Consider the following 12,432-nt stretch of genomic DNA (forward strand, 5'->3'; position numbering starts at 1 on the left):
TGCACGTCGGGCTTTCTCCACTCCAGACACCATTTGTGGAGCAATGTATCTCTGCAGGCCCAACAAGCATGAAGCCTGAGTTGCACGCAAACCGCACGACTTGTCCAAAAGTATATTCCTGGTCTAGGTCCGACACACTACTGGTAATTCTCCCATTCTCTGGATGTGTCACTGGCAAACACTTAACAACTGAAAAAAATAAATAAATGTAACTTTTTCTAATACAATTTGACAACTTTATTATGAAACATATGTATATATATACACATATAGGTATAAAATCATTAGCAAGGAAAGAATAGGGGGAATTACTTAATTTTTTAAAAGAAGCATTTGAGAAGCCTGTTTGTTGGCTACAAAGGCTTATAAACTAAAAACAACAACAATAAGCTTATCTCTGATTATTTTCTATGAGAGTGGACAAAGAAAAATTATTTCTTTGAAAGTCAGTTTACATTTTTATAGTAACAAACGTTTCTTAAATAATTGGAAAATATAAAGCTTGAGGTAATTACATAAAAAAATTTCATTTAATCCCCAGGATACTGTATCCCTAAAAGGTATAAAGGCAAACTTCCTGATTCGGTTTATTTCAATAGATAAACAACCCTTAATTTTCCTTCCTCTCCCACATCAGTGCTCAGAATAATTTGAGTACTCCTTTTGATTTTACTTAATATTTTCTAATATCTTCTAGGTTATGGCACTTAAACTTTATTCTATAGTAGAACCATCCAGATGCTCATTAACATGGAAATTCTACAGCTATCTCCCGGCCCTATTACCTGAGATACTGATTTGGTCGGTGTTTAGTAACCCCAAATTTCAGCTTTAAACAAGCACCTCAGGTGATTTCAGTGTAGATGTTCCTTAAACCATTTAGATCTTTCCTCTCATTTCATAGATTCTCTCTTTAGGTAACAGGACTTTTGAGTGATCACATTCCCATTCCCCTTCCTTCTCCTCCTCCTCCTTCATCCTACTCCTTCCTCTTCCTCTTGGTCCTCCTCCCCTCCCTCCTTCCCTCTCCCTCTCTACTTACTTCTCACCATGGAACTAAGAAAGACTATTCTGACTCATTTCTTTATTTCCGTGATGACTAAGAGACTGGGATTACTAGGCCAAAATTTGGAAACAGGATCTAAATTTTCTCATTCTGACTCTTTGCTTTATGGATCAGTAAGAAAAGCAGAGCTCTTCCTTACTTCCTGCTTCTTTTAAGTAAGACTAAGACTACAGGAAAATCTCCCTTGCCATGCAGGAGGGAAGTGATGTCTAAATCATGTTCTCCATTTCTACTGTTACTGACAATCTCTGGATTTGTGTGGTTATTGGTTGAGTAAGTCTTCATTAATAAAGCTGAAATTCTGATATTTGTGTTTAGAATCCAAAAGGAAAAAAAATGATTTAGATTTCATAATCTCTAATACTTTGAATATATTAGATCATATGAAACTGTATTCATATTTGGTTAATGAAACAAAAGAGTGCAGTAATAAAAAGCTTAGATATCCATTCTATATTAGAAGCACTTTGGGTGAAAATATGTAATTACAAACTTTAAGAATATTTTAATGTAAGATATCTAAAAAAAATCCAAGATATTTTAAATATTTGAATATATTTGTAAACAACTTTGTTTATACCTTCACATATAGGAATATCATTGGTCCATCCATCAGAATCACACTCACGGAAATTGATCCTACCTAGCATTTGATACCTGAAAACCAAAAATTACAGAATGGTGAGCTAATGTGTATTTATATGAAATTTTAAGTTTGATACATTCTGAATGTCCAGGAACTCCACTTCAGAGAAAAGTAACAGCATATACATTTCCTTCCTCTCTCCCTTCCTTCTTTCCTTTTTTCCTTCGGTCCTTTCTCCCTTCCCTCCCTCTTTCTTTTGCTTTCCTTTCTTTCTCTTTTTCTATTCTTTCTCTTTCTGTTTTTTAAATTTCTTTCCTTTTTAAAAAACTTGTTTGTTCTTCCTATAACTGTATGAGAGGATGAATTTTTTTAAGGTTATTTATTTTGAGAGAGAGCGAACGAGAGTAAGGAATCAGCAAAGAGAGAGGGAGAGAGAAAATCCTAAGCAGGTTCCACGTTGTCAGTGCAGAGCCTGACGCTGGACTCAATCTCATGAACCTTGAGATCATGACCTGAGCCAAAATCAAGAGTGGGAGGGGGAGGGGCTGACATGGTAGAGAGGTAGAGGGATCCTTGGTTCCCTAGTATCTCAAACAAAGCAGTGTTGAGGCCAAAGGACTTTTAACTCTAAGAGTCCATGCAACAAAATGACAGAGATGCTTCCAGGGACCCACCAGTACAACCTGAAGGGCCATAGGTGCATGATTGAGAACTGGGAGAGATAAAATGAATGGAGGGGAGGGATCCTCCTCTGTGGAGACACAAAGAGAAGAAAAAGAGAGGTTTGGGAAATGTAGGACTCTATCTGGACGAGAGAAAAACCACGGACTGGGATGGAAAAAGATCCAGTCTCTAACTGTGAGACTTCCTCCACACAGGGGCCAGTTGCCCAGTTCATGCACCTGGGGAAGAGGAGAGCCAGCCCCAGGGTCCATAACTAGTTCAGAGGCACGATCCACAGTGGGAGAAAGCAATCCCTCCTTGGAGTGCTGTGGGAAGAAGGTATATATCTGCTCAAAGGAGTGGCACTTCCCCAAAACCGGGGGGTTCAGATTGGGAACCTTAAAGACAATAGGGGTTAATCCCAGCCCAGTGCCAGAGAGGTAGGGGAGTCAGAGGAGCAGGACAAACCTCCTCATTTGCGCCCGAGGCACAGTGAAGACTGCTTCAAAAGAGTGGTTGGACACCTGGTCTGTGGAGGAGAGACTGGGGTATTGCCATTTTTCTCCCTATCTCCAACAAGGTGGAGCTTCAGGGAACAGACAGCAGGCCCACAGCGCAGGCAGGGCCCACCAACACCAAACCACATCCCTCCGCGCTGGTAACCAAGTATCTACTGGAGCAGGATGGCTACTGAGGAACCAGAAGGCCCCTCCTCCAGACCCTCTTCCTGCGCTGTTGCATTGCCTGATTTAATTCTCAGACAATGCTCATTATATAGATATATTCTTCCTTTCTGTTCTCCTTCTTGTCTCCTCCCTCCTCTAGTCTGGGTTCTCTGGTCATTGGTTTGGTTAAGCAGACATATTCAATCTATTCTCTTGATACATGTCCTACACCTCCTTTATTTTCCTTTCTCTCTCTCTGGATTAAGCCATATGGTTTCTCTGTCTCGTCAATTTTCTTTTCCTTTTTCTTTTCTTTTTTTTTTCCCGACTCCCTTCCTTGTTTTTCTTTCTCTCTTTCTGGGTTACGCTTTACGGTTTCTCAGTCTGGACAATTTTCTTTTCTTTTTCCCTGCCTCCTTCCTTATTTTCCTTCCTCTTTGGATTAAGCCATATAGTTTCTCTATCTGGTCAATTTTTCTTTTCTCTTCTTTTTTTACTGCCCTTGTCATTTCTCTCTCTCTATGGGATAAGGCCTCTTCCATCAGCACCACCTCCAACTTGGTATTTAATTGTAGATGGTGTTTCCGGTCTTTCGTTTTTGGGTTTTTGTTTGTTTGTTTATGTGTTTGCTTGTTTTTGTTTTGTTTGTTTTTTGTTTGTTTATTTGTTTTCCTTCCTAGGGCTACTTCAATGAACAAATCAAAGCACACCTGGGAGGGACCAAAAATCACTAAGGGTAGGGAGATAAAGTAATCAAAGTCACAACAACAGAGAACAAGTAACACTCTCCAAAAACACTTCCTGAAGGGCCAAGCCCTGGACAGTGTATGACCCCTCTTTAATATATTAGTGCTCACAGGTACAAGGCACATAACAAGCTTTTAAAACACATAAGGGACAGAAAACTAGCCAAAATGATGAAATGGAAGAATTCTTCTCTAAAGAAATTACAGGAAGAAATGACAGCTAAAGAATTGATCAAAACAGATATAAACAATATAAACAGTTCAGTTATAAACAATATAACTGAACAATAATTTAGCATAATAGTCATAGATTAACTGCTAGGTTTGAAAAAAAACATAGAAGACAGCAGAGAATCTATTGCTGCAAAGATCAAGGAACTAAAAAATAGTCATGATGAATTAGAAGTGTGGGACACTTAATTGATTGAGTTACCCAGGCACCCCTTTGTATCATTTTTAAGCTTCATTCTTACTCAAGAAAGGCCCTCAAGTCTTCAGGCACATGGACTAGGAATAATCATAATCCTTGGTTCATGACACAAACCCATTACAATATCGTGCTAAATATCCTCTGAGTTAGTCAAACAATGTTATAACCTCCTTGAACTACCACCAAAACCAAAAACCGAAAACATGATAGTAACCAAGAGCTAACACTATGTTACCCTTCCTCCCATCTTGTTCCATACTCCTACCCTCCACAATTATGATATTTTTGGAACATTTGGGGCTTTTTACATAATCAAAGTTTCTGGACAAAGTTTCTTAGTGTGTGGTGTGTTTTTAACACTTATCTCCATTTTCCTGTCTCCATCATATGAATTTTTAACAGAGTGTGGTCATCGAGTCAGATTTTCTTATAAATCCCATTCCATGTCAAATTTATCTAACTGTGGTACCCATCAAGCCAGTCCTTAAAATCTTAAATGCTCTATTTGCATGAGAGTTCCTTGGGGGTAGATGCAGAATGTACAATCATTACAGAGGTTTTAGAGCAAAGCCAATCATCCTTCTTAGTATTTCTTAATATTACAGCGCACACCAAGAAGTAGGAAGCTTTTTCTCAAAAAATAAATGATGGGCAGGATTTTGATAACCACAAGAGATAATTTTGAGAAGGGGCCTTTCATTAACTTCTAAATAATTCTACATTGATAAATGTTTCCTTCGTCTGCAAATAAGGATTGCTTCACCCATTACACAATTAAAAAAAACACAGACACACACACAAAAAAACTTTCTCCCTCAAAAAATACTTTGTCTTTCTCTGAATGTTATTGTTTATTCCTAATTCTCTAAAGGAAGAAAAAATTTCAATAGATTAAATGAGATTCACAAAACTTGAAGTCAAACAATTACTCTATGTCTCTTTATATAAAGGAACAAAATAATTGACTATTAAAATTACTTGTTTATCTCCTCTACTGGTACCCTGCTCCAACACAGAAAGTACATTTCCTGGTTAACATTTTCCATCTACACCATAAACCTACCTGTTTTAGGTAGGTGTTTTAGGAATTCTGCAACATTCTACGCAAAACTGCTTATGGCCCATACACATAGGGAAAGGGGGAAGAAAAAGAGACTGTCCAAATGCTGGTACTTGGGGAAAAGTAACAGCTCACGTATCTGGACCCTAGTTGGGCAACGTACCAGAAAATCGTTCTGTTGAGCTCTTCCTTAAAACTCCCTACCTGTAGGATACTGAAACTGGATATCCATGTCAAATATCCTGATACAGGGCTAGTATTCAGCTAAATAGATATTTAGCAGAGAAAAGGTGAACGGGGACAAGGGATCAAAGACGGTTGGATGACGAGCAGAACCATGGGTGTAGTAAACCCATTCTGCATTGATTCCACATTTAAGCCAAAAGATTTACATCCCCTCAGGTAGGTAAAATAATCTCTCTAAAAATTTTTAAAATACCATGAACTACTGATGTTTGCGGATCTTGCCTGGTCCAAGGACTTTTATTTCCCTGATGAATATCTAGTCCTTGCTGGAAGTCCAAGCTGAGTGGCAGGGGCAGTTAATTTCATAGAGTCTCTAACAGAGTTTGCCCAGAATTCGTACAAGAGGAAGGAAGCAAAGATAAATTAAGTGGAGTTAGAGTAGGAGGTTAAATATGTCACTAATTTTGTTCAACAAACTATAAATATTTATTACTGAGATTTAGTAATCTAGTGGAAGCAATCTACGAGTTTTGATCCCTTTTGTCAGGTCCAAACTGGAACCTAAAGAGGCCAGACTAGCCTGTATGGACAGGGATATTACAGAGGTAAATAGTGACGCAATTGGAAAATTTAGGCCCAGATTGTTTTCATCTATTTGGTCATGTATAACAAATTCAGCAACAATGATTGAAAGTTGAACTAAAAATATCTTTGAAAAATCTCAGATAGTGGCCAAAGAGAGCCTACAATGATTAGAACTAAGACTTATTGGGTGTCTACAATATCCCAAGAACTCTTTGAAGGGCGTCAGTGTGTGTCTTATTTATGTTTTCCATCAATCCTATGATGCACCTGCTGTGTTTCTACTTTCTTTTCTTTTTATACAGAGAGAGATGGAGACAGAGAGAATGTGCAAGCTGGGGAGAGGGGCAGAGTGAGAGAGAGAATCCCAAGCAGGCTCCATGCTCAGTGCAGAGTTTGATGCAGGGCTCTATCCCACAACCCTGGGATCATGAGCTGAGCCAAAATGAAGAGTTAGATGCCCACTTGACTGAGCCAACCAGGGGCCCCATATTTCCACTTTTATAAATGAAGAAATGGAAGCAAAGGGATATTAAAATGATACATACAGTTATTAGGTGGTGGATTTTTTTTGGATGCAGGCTTATTTCAAAGACTAACCTTTAAAATATTATATTTTATTGTATCAAATCAAAAAGTAAATGAGAGAATAATAAAAATCAATTTGTAATTTCTTGATCCTATTTTTATATACAGTATAAGCTTGTAATGATGCTATTTTTCCCAAGTATGAAACTTTTTTCAAAACAATTTTTTGACCTAGATGGGCATAACAGGAATAAAGAACACTGAAGAAGTATCACAGTGTTAAGATCAGCCATGAAAATCCAGTAGGTGGTTAGAGAACAGAGTCAATGATTATGAAGGTAGTAGCACTTTTTTGCTCCATGTGATAAGAGTAATTTGCACACCATGAAAACGTAAATAATGGCACTTATTATTACTTCCATGTAAAATATTTGCTTCTCCAAAATTTTAAAAGTTTTATTCAAGGAAATGTCACGTAATGATTTTGTTACCATTTGCACTGTCACTGACATATTGAACATTCATATACTCTGCATATAATAGGATATAGTCAGGACTTGTTGGAATAAATCCTTATTTATATATATGTATACTATTTTCCAGCCCTCCTAGGACAACACTTTCCCACAGTAATTATGATTCATTTTAATTTTTCAATGTTGAGATAATATGGTATCTAAATATAATCATTTCCATTACAGTTTAATTTTTCAGGCTACTTACATGGTACTTATAAAGATGCTCATAGAAAAATAAAGCAACCTTAAAAATACTAATCACTACAGTCCTTATTTACTATCTAAATTACAAATCTCTTTTTATATATTGACTACATACCCCTCATTACATGTATAAACAACCTTTGCACCATATTCAAATTTTTCTCCTCTTGCAAGTTGAAAAGTACCAAAAGGAGTATCTCCAGGATGTCCACAGGGCCTTTCTAAATGAAAAACAGAATATAATTTTATTAGGTAACTCAAGGAAACACATTTTATGTAGAAGTTCAAGGAAAATAACATTTAATATTATATCAGAGGAAATAATTGAAGGTGTGGAAAAGTGAAAAATGGCAAAGTTCTTATTTTATTATTAAACTTATCTATATAGTTGGTTTTTTTATTTTGGAAGATTATATCTCCTTATTAAGAATGATGGTGGTATATTATTTTGTATTTAAGTGATAATTGTGACATAATTCAGCTAATATTGCTACAATCTTAAACATTCGGTATTTTCAAACTAACGTTTTCACAAATTTCACAAACGCATGAATTACTTACTCTCACATATCTTCAACGGATTCCGAGCCACCCAGTCTCCATTCTTGCATTCCATTATAATAAATCCAAGAGTTATATATCCAGGTCGGCATTTATATATCGCCTTAGTTCCCTCTGGATATTTTTGTTCAGACCAGACACCTGACAAAACTTCAATTTGTTTTCGTGGAGGAGGTCCTTTACAATCTAAAAACAATAAACAAAGTAATTGTCTAAAGTGTTTATTTATATTCATAGTATGTTTAGGATATCTTTGCTTTTAATAATACCTATGGTGTTACAGGTCCATCCAGATGTGTGTCTTTATATATATATGTGTGTGTGTGTTAAGAAATATATATTTTACCTTACAGAAATTGAATCTACATAAATTTGTAAAAATAGCTTTCCATGGACATTGTTTTACTTTACTATATTATTCTTTTTTATCAACATAATGATATTATTTGTTATTTTATCACTATTTTAGACATGAAATAAACAAAGAGACTGCAAACGCATGCCACTTCATGAAGATTAGGGAACAATAGTGATATGCACTGTAGAAAGCTAAAAGTGACTTATCCTTGGTGTACCTGGGTGGCTCTGTCAGTTAAGCATCGGACTCTTGATTTCAGTTCAGGTCATAATCTTGCTGTCTGTGAGATGGAACCCCAACATTGGGCTCTGTGCTGACAGCATTGTGCCTGCTTGGGATTGTCTTTCCCTCTCTCTGTCCACCCTCCACTTGCACTGTCTCTCTCTCTTTCTCCGTCTCTCAAAATAAATTAAAAAAAAAACTTCGTAAAAAATGACTTATCCTTTGGGGATGCAAGGACAACATACACAAAGGTCATCAATGGTGAGAATATTGATAAAATCTGCCAGATGGAATCTGTGTGCCAATGGAAAGTTGAAAAATGAATGTAAGGGAACATTTGCTACCCCTGACCTCTTAGCCAGGGAATGTGGGTGAGATAATTTATTATATTTAACTGTTGCACTGTATTCTACTATTCATTCATTAATTTGGAAAATACTTACTCAGCACTATTCTAAGTTCTGAAGAAAAAAAAACAATAAATTTAAAAAGAGACAAAGTACCTGTGCTCGAGTCTGTGCTCCCCTTCCTGCCCTACTCTCTCTCCCTCCCTCAGGAACGGACCCACAACGATTTACCGCCCCGCCAACTGGGGTGGGACATGACAAGTGGCGACCAACGTCGGGCTGAGTGAGAGGGACCCGTTGAAGAACACCGATGGGTAAAAGCAGCCGGCCAGGCGGATTTTCGCCTGGTCCACGGCTGGGGTTTGAGGCAGCCGACCACGTGGAATTTCACGGGGTCCACGGCTGGGGTTTGAGGCAGCCGACCACGTGGAATTTCACGGGGTCCACGGCTGGGGTTTGAGGCAGCCGACCACGTGGAATTTCACGGGGTCCACGGCTGGGGTTTAAAGAAGTCAACTACGTGGACGGCCGCGCAGTTCACGCTCCGGTGAAAAAGCAGCCAACTGCGTGGGAGCCTGCCATGCAGTCCACGGCTGGGGTAAGTGATCAATGATATTAGGGGAGGAATTAAATAAATAGTCTAAACAGAGACCCTTAGAGCACAGGGAGTGAGATTAAGAAGTGTTTTCTCAGTCTTGTTTGTAAAACCTCTGTGGAGGGAGAATGATAGCCTCTGGTGTGTGTGTGAGTGAATGTATTGGCCTCATTAGAGGACGCTCCCTACCCTTTGTTTGTCTTTGCGTCACTGTATTACAAGAAATAAGGGATGGGCAATACGGAGTCTGGGATACTTGTTTTGGGTTGCTGCAAACGCCCTCCCGTAGACATAGGCAGAGTTGAGATGAAGTATGTAAATTAAAATTTGAGCCATAAAGAGTCTAAAGAAAGAGATCTATTTATTTCCCAGGTTAACAGCTAAAAGTTTAAAACAGCTAAAAGTTTAAAACTGCCCCGTTGCCCAGGGCAACCAGAAGGCCATCAGGTTGCAATCGCTGCGTGAGGAGAGGTCAATTTGCATAACACTAGCTTCTCCCTCTGCCTCAGGTGATAAGAAACAAAAGACCACAGAAATCAGGGTGTTTTTTGCACCAAATTTCGAGGTTAAAAATCAACTATAGGGAACAAAGTATCTTACCTGGGCTCAAACAAAACTTATTCAGTGCTTAAGTTTGTTGGTTAAAACAAAATTTTTGTTCTATCTAAATCTACCAGAGGTCAAATAGGTTCTTATGATCTCTACTCCAGTTTCTAACAAGTGTATGTTAAAAAGATGGTTAATTTGGTCTGTTCAGTAGTTTTCATGAGTAATTGTTAAAATAGTTTTAAAGGTTCTTAGTAAGTTAAAACGCTAAGGTTTTACTTGCTAATAAATTGAGATTAAATCCATTGGCTGTCTAACAAGTTATAACTAAAGCAAAAGCCACAACTGATGGTTAAAATATTGGTATAAGATGAGGCCTGTAGATGTCTGTGCCTTTTAACTTGCGGCAAGACAACTGGGGATATTTACAACTGTGAAAAAGCTGCTTTGTACTTAATTGATTCAAAAGTTTACCATCTAAAAAAGGTTTTGGTTACTAAGACCTCAATGGGAGACTAAGATTTCTAAGAGTTAAGAGGCTGCTAAGTGTAATTTAGATTGTGGGTAAATGGTGCAACTGCTCAAATATATGTGCTGTTCCTAAAGTTTTAATGTTTTAGTAAAGATCATTACTTAACACCTTTAATAATCAAAATATAAGTGTCACTAAATTTAAACTGTGACTTAACAGCCTTTACAATTAAAGAGCATTTATGTACTTTCAATGATTTTCAAAAACGATTGAGAGATTTAATTGGATTCGGCCTCTTTTAAAGCTGTCTTCCTCTGTTTGAGATCTTGCATAAAGGCAAAACAAGAGTTAACTCCTTTGGCCCTAGAATCCTTATCTAAAGTTAAAGAGGTTTTACGAGGGGCCATACTTACAAGGATTAACTTCAACACAGAGAGCTAAACTTGTTGTTGTTATTAAATTACCTCAAAAAACTTCAGAGAGGTTTAATCTGTTTTCAAACACTAAGTCTGTGGTTCGGCTCTTTTCAACAACTAAAACTGCAAAGTGCCTGTCTACAAGACAGGAATTTCAGGTTTGACTCCTTCTAAATTGCCTGGCCCCCTCTCTGAAATTCATCATCTAGGCTCTAAAGCTCTGAGGCCACAATGTAAGATTTCCTGTGAACAAGCGCGACAAATAGTGAAACAGTGCCCTTCTTGTGTTGTGCATTTACCTGTTCCTCATTTGGGAGGAAATTCTCGAGGACTGGTGCCTAATGCCATCTGGCAAATGGATGTAACACACATTTTAGAGTTTGGAAATTTAAAATATGTCCATGTGAATGTCGATACCTACAGCAGCTTCCTATATGCTGCCTTACAAACTGGGGAAGCAGGAAAGCACGTCGTAGCACACATGCTTTCTGCCATATCAGTGTTAGGAATCCCAAAACAAATGAAAACTGACAATGGACCCGGAGATACTGGGACTGTGTTCTCTAAATTCTATCAACAGTTACACATTAAATATATCACTGGGATTCCTTATAACCCACAAGGACAAGGTATAGTAGAACGGGCACATCTATCCTTAAAAAATACCCTTGATAAAATAAGAGGGGGGACTGGTACCCCATCAAGGGATCTCCCAGAAATCTTTTACATCATTCACTCTTCATTTTAAATTTTTTAACCTTGGATAAAGAAGGACGCTCAGCTGCTGAACGTCTCTGGCACAATGAAACGCAAAAAACTTTTGCTACCGTGCTTTGGAAGGACCCCTTGGATAATAAATGGCATGGTCCGGAACCAGTTTTAATCTGGGGATGAGGAGCAGTCTGCATCTACGCACAAAAAGCGGATGCAGCCAGATGGTTGCCGGAGAGACTAGTAAAGCAAATTGATCATAATACTCAGCCCTCCAGGGAGAAAAAAATCTCCTTGAGAAAAATCTTTGTCTTTTCCTTTAGGACCATGTGGGGAAAAGAGGCTTCAGGAAGATCTGGAGAAGAGGAGGAAGAAAAACATCAACTGTCCTTTCCTCAGTGGATTTCATGGACTTTTACCCTATCTCCTCCCGCTTTTAAGACCTATTGTATGGACTTTTACCCTATCTGTCCCACTTTTGAGACCTATTGCAGATTTACTGATCTTGGTGCCCTTGGGCCCTGTTCTATTCAACAAGGTCATGACTCTCCTAAGGCAGTAAATAGGCACAGTCTACCCAGGTCCATTATCATAAGCTCGATATGGCCGATCAGGAGGCCGATGGAAGAGCTATATTATGGCAAGAGGCGCGGGCTGGTTAGCCAATGACGGGTAAGAGGGGCCTTACCACCCTATCAACCTAAGACAGTTACTCAGACACAGGCTTCTGGGTGTGCCCATGACGGGTAAGAAGGATTGGCAGGCCTCCAACCTAAGACAGGCACAGTCCTTTCCTTGCACATACTATCATATTCTGGAAGAATCCCTTTTTGAATTAATAAAAAAAAAAGGAGGACCTGTGGGAAGCTGCAAAGATTCAGCTGCTCGGCCATTTACTAGCCGGTAATGTCACTCCCTGAAGGGAGTTACAAAAATAGGCAGGGGAGCGCCACTCCCTGTCAGAAGAAGC

General features: G+C 38.4%; 1 protein-coding gene across 1 annotated transcript in view; it reads right to left on the reverse strand.

The window, feature by feature from the left end:
- The window catches only part of LOC115288354 (complement factor H-like), a 79,434-nt gene extending 72,001 nt beyond the window's left edge, over positions 1-7,433 (reverse strand). Inside the window, exons 1-2 of the mRNA XM_029935623.1 lie at positions 7,420-7,433; positions 1-189 (exon numbers count right to left, since the gene is read on the reverse strand). Coding sequence (XP_029791483.1) covers positions 1-70 — 70 coding nt within the window. The 5' untranslated portion in view covers positions 71-189; positions 7,420-7,433. The remainder of the gene's footprint in view (positions 190-7,419) is intronic.
- Between the last annotated feature and the right edge of the window lie 4,999 nt (positions 7,434-12,432).

This window comes from Suricata suricatta, chromosome 3 (genome assembly GCF_006229205.1).
Source record: "Suricata suricatta isolate VVHF042 chromosome 3, meerkat_22Aug2017_6uvM2_HiC, whole genome shotgun sequence".
Lineage (NCBI taxonomy): Eukaryota > Metazoa > Chordata > Mammalia > Carnivora > Herpestidae > Suricata > Suricata suricatta.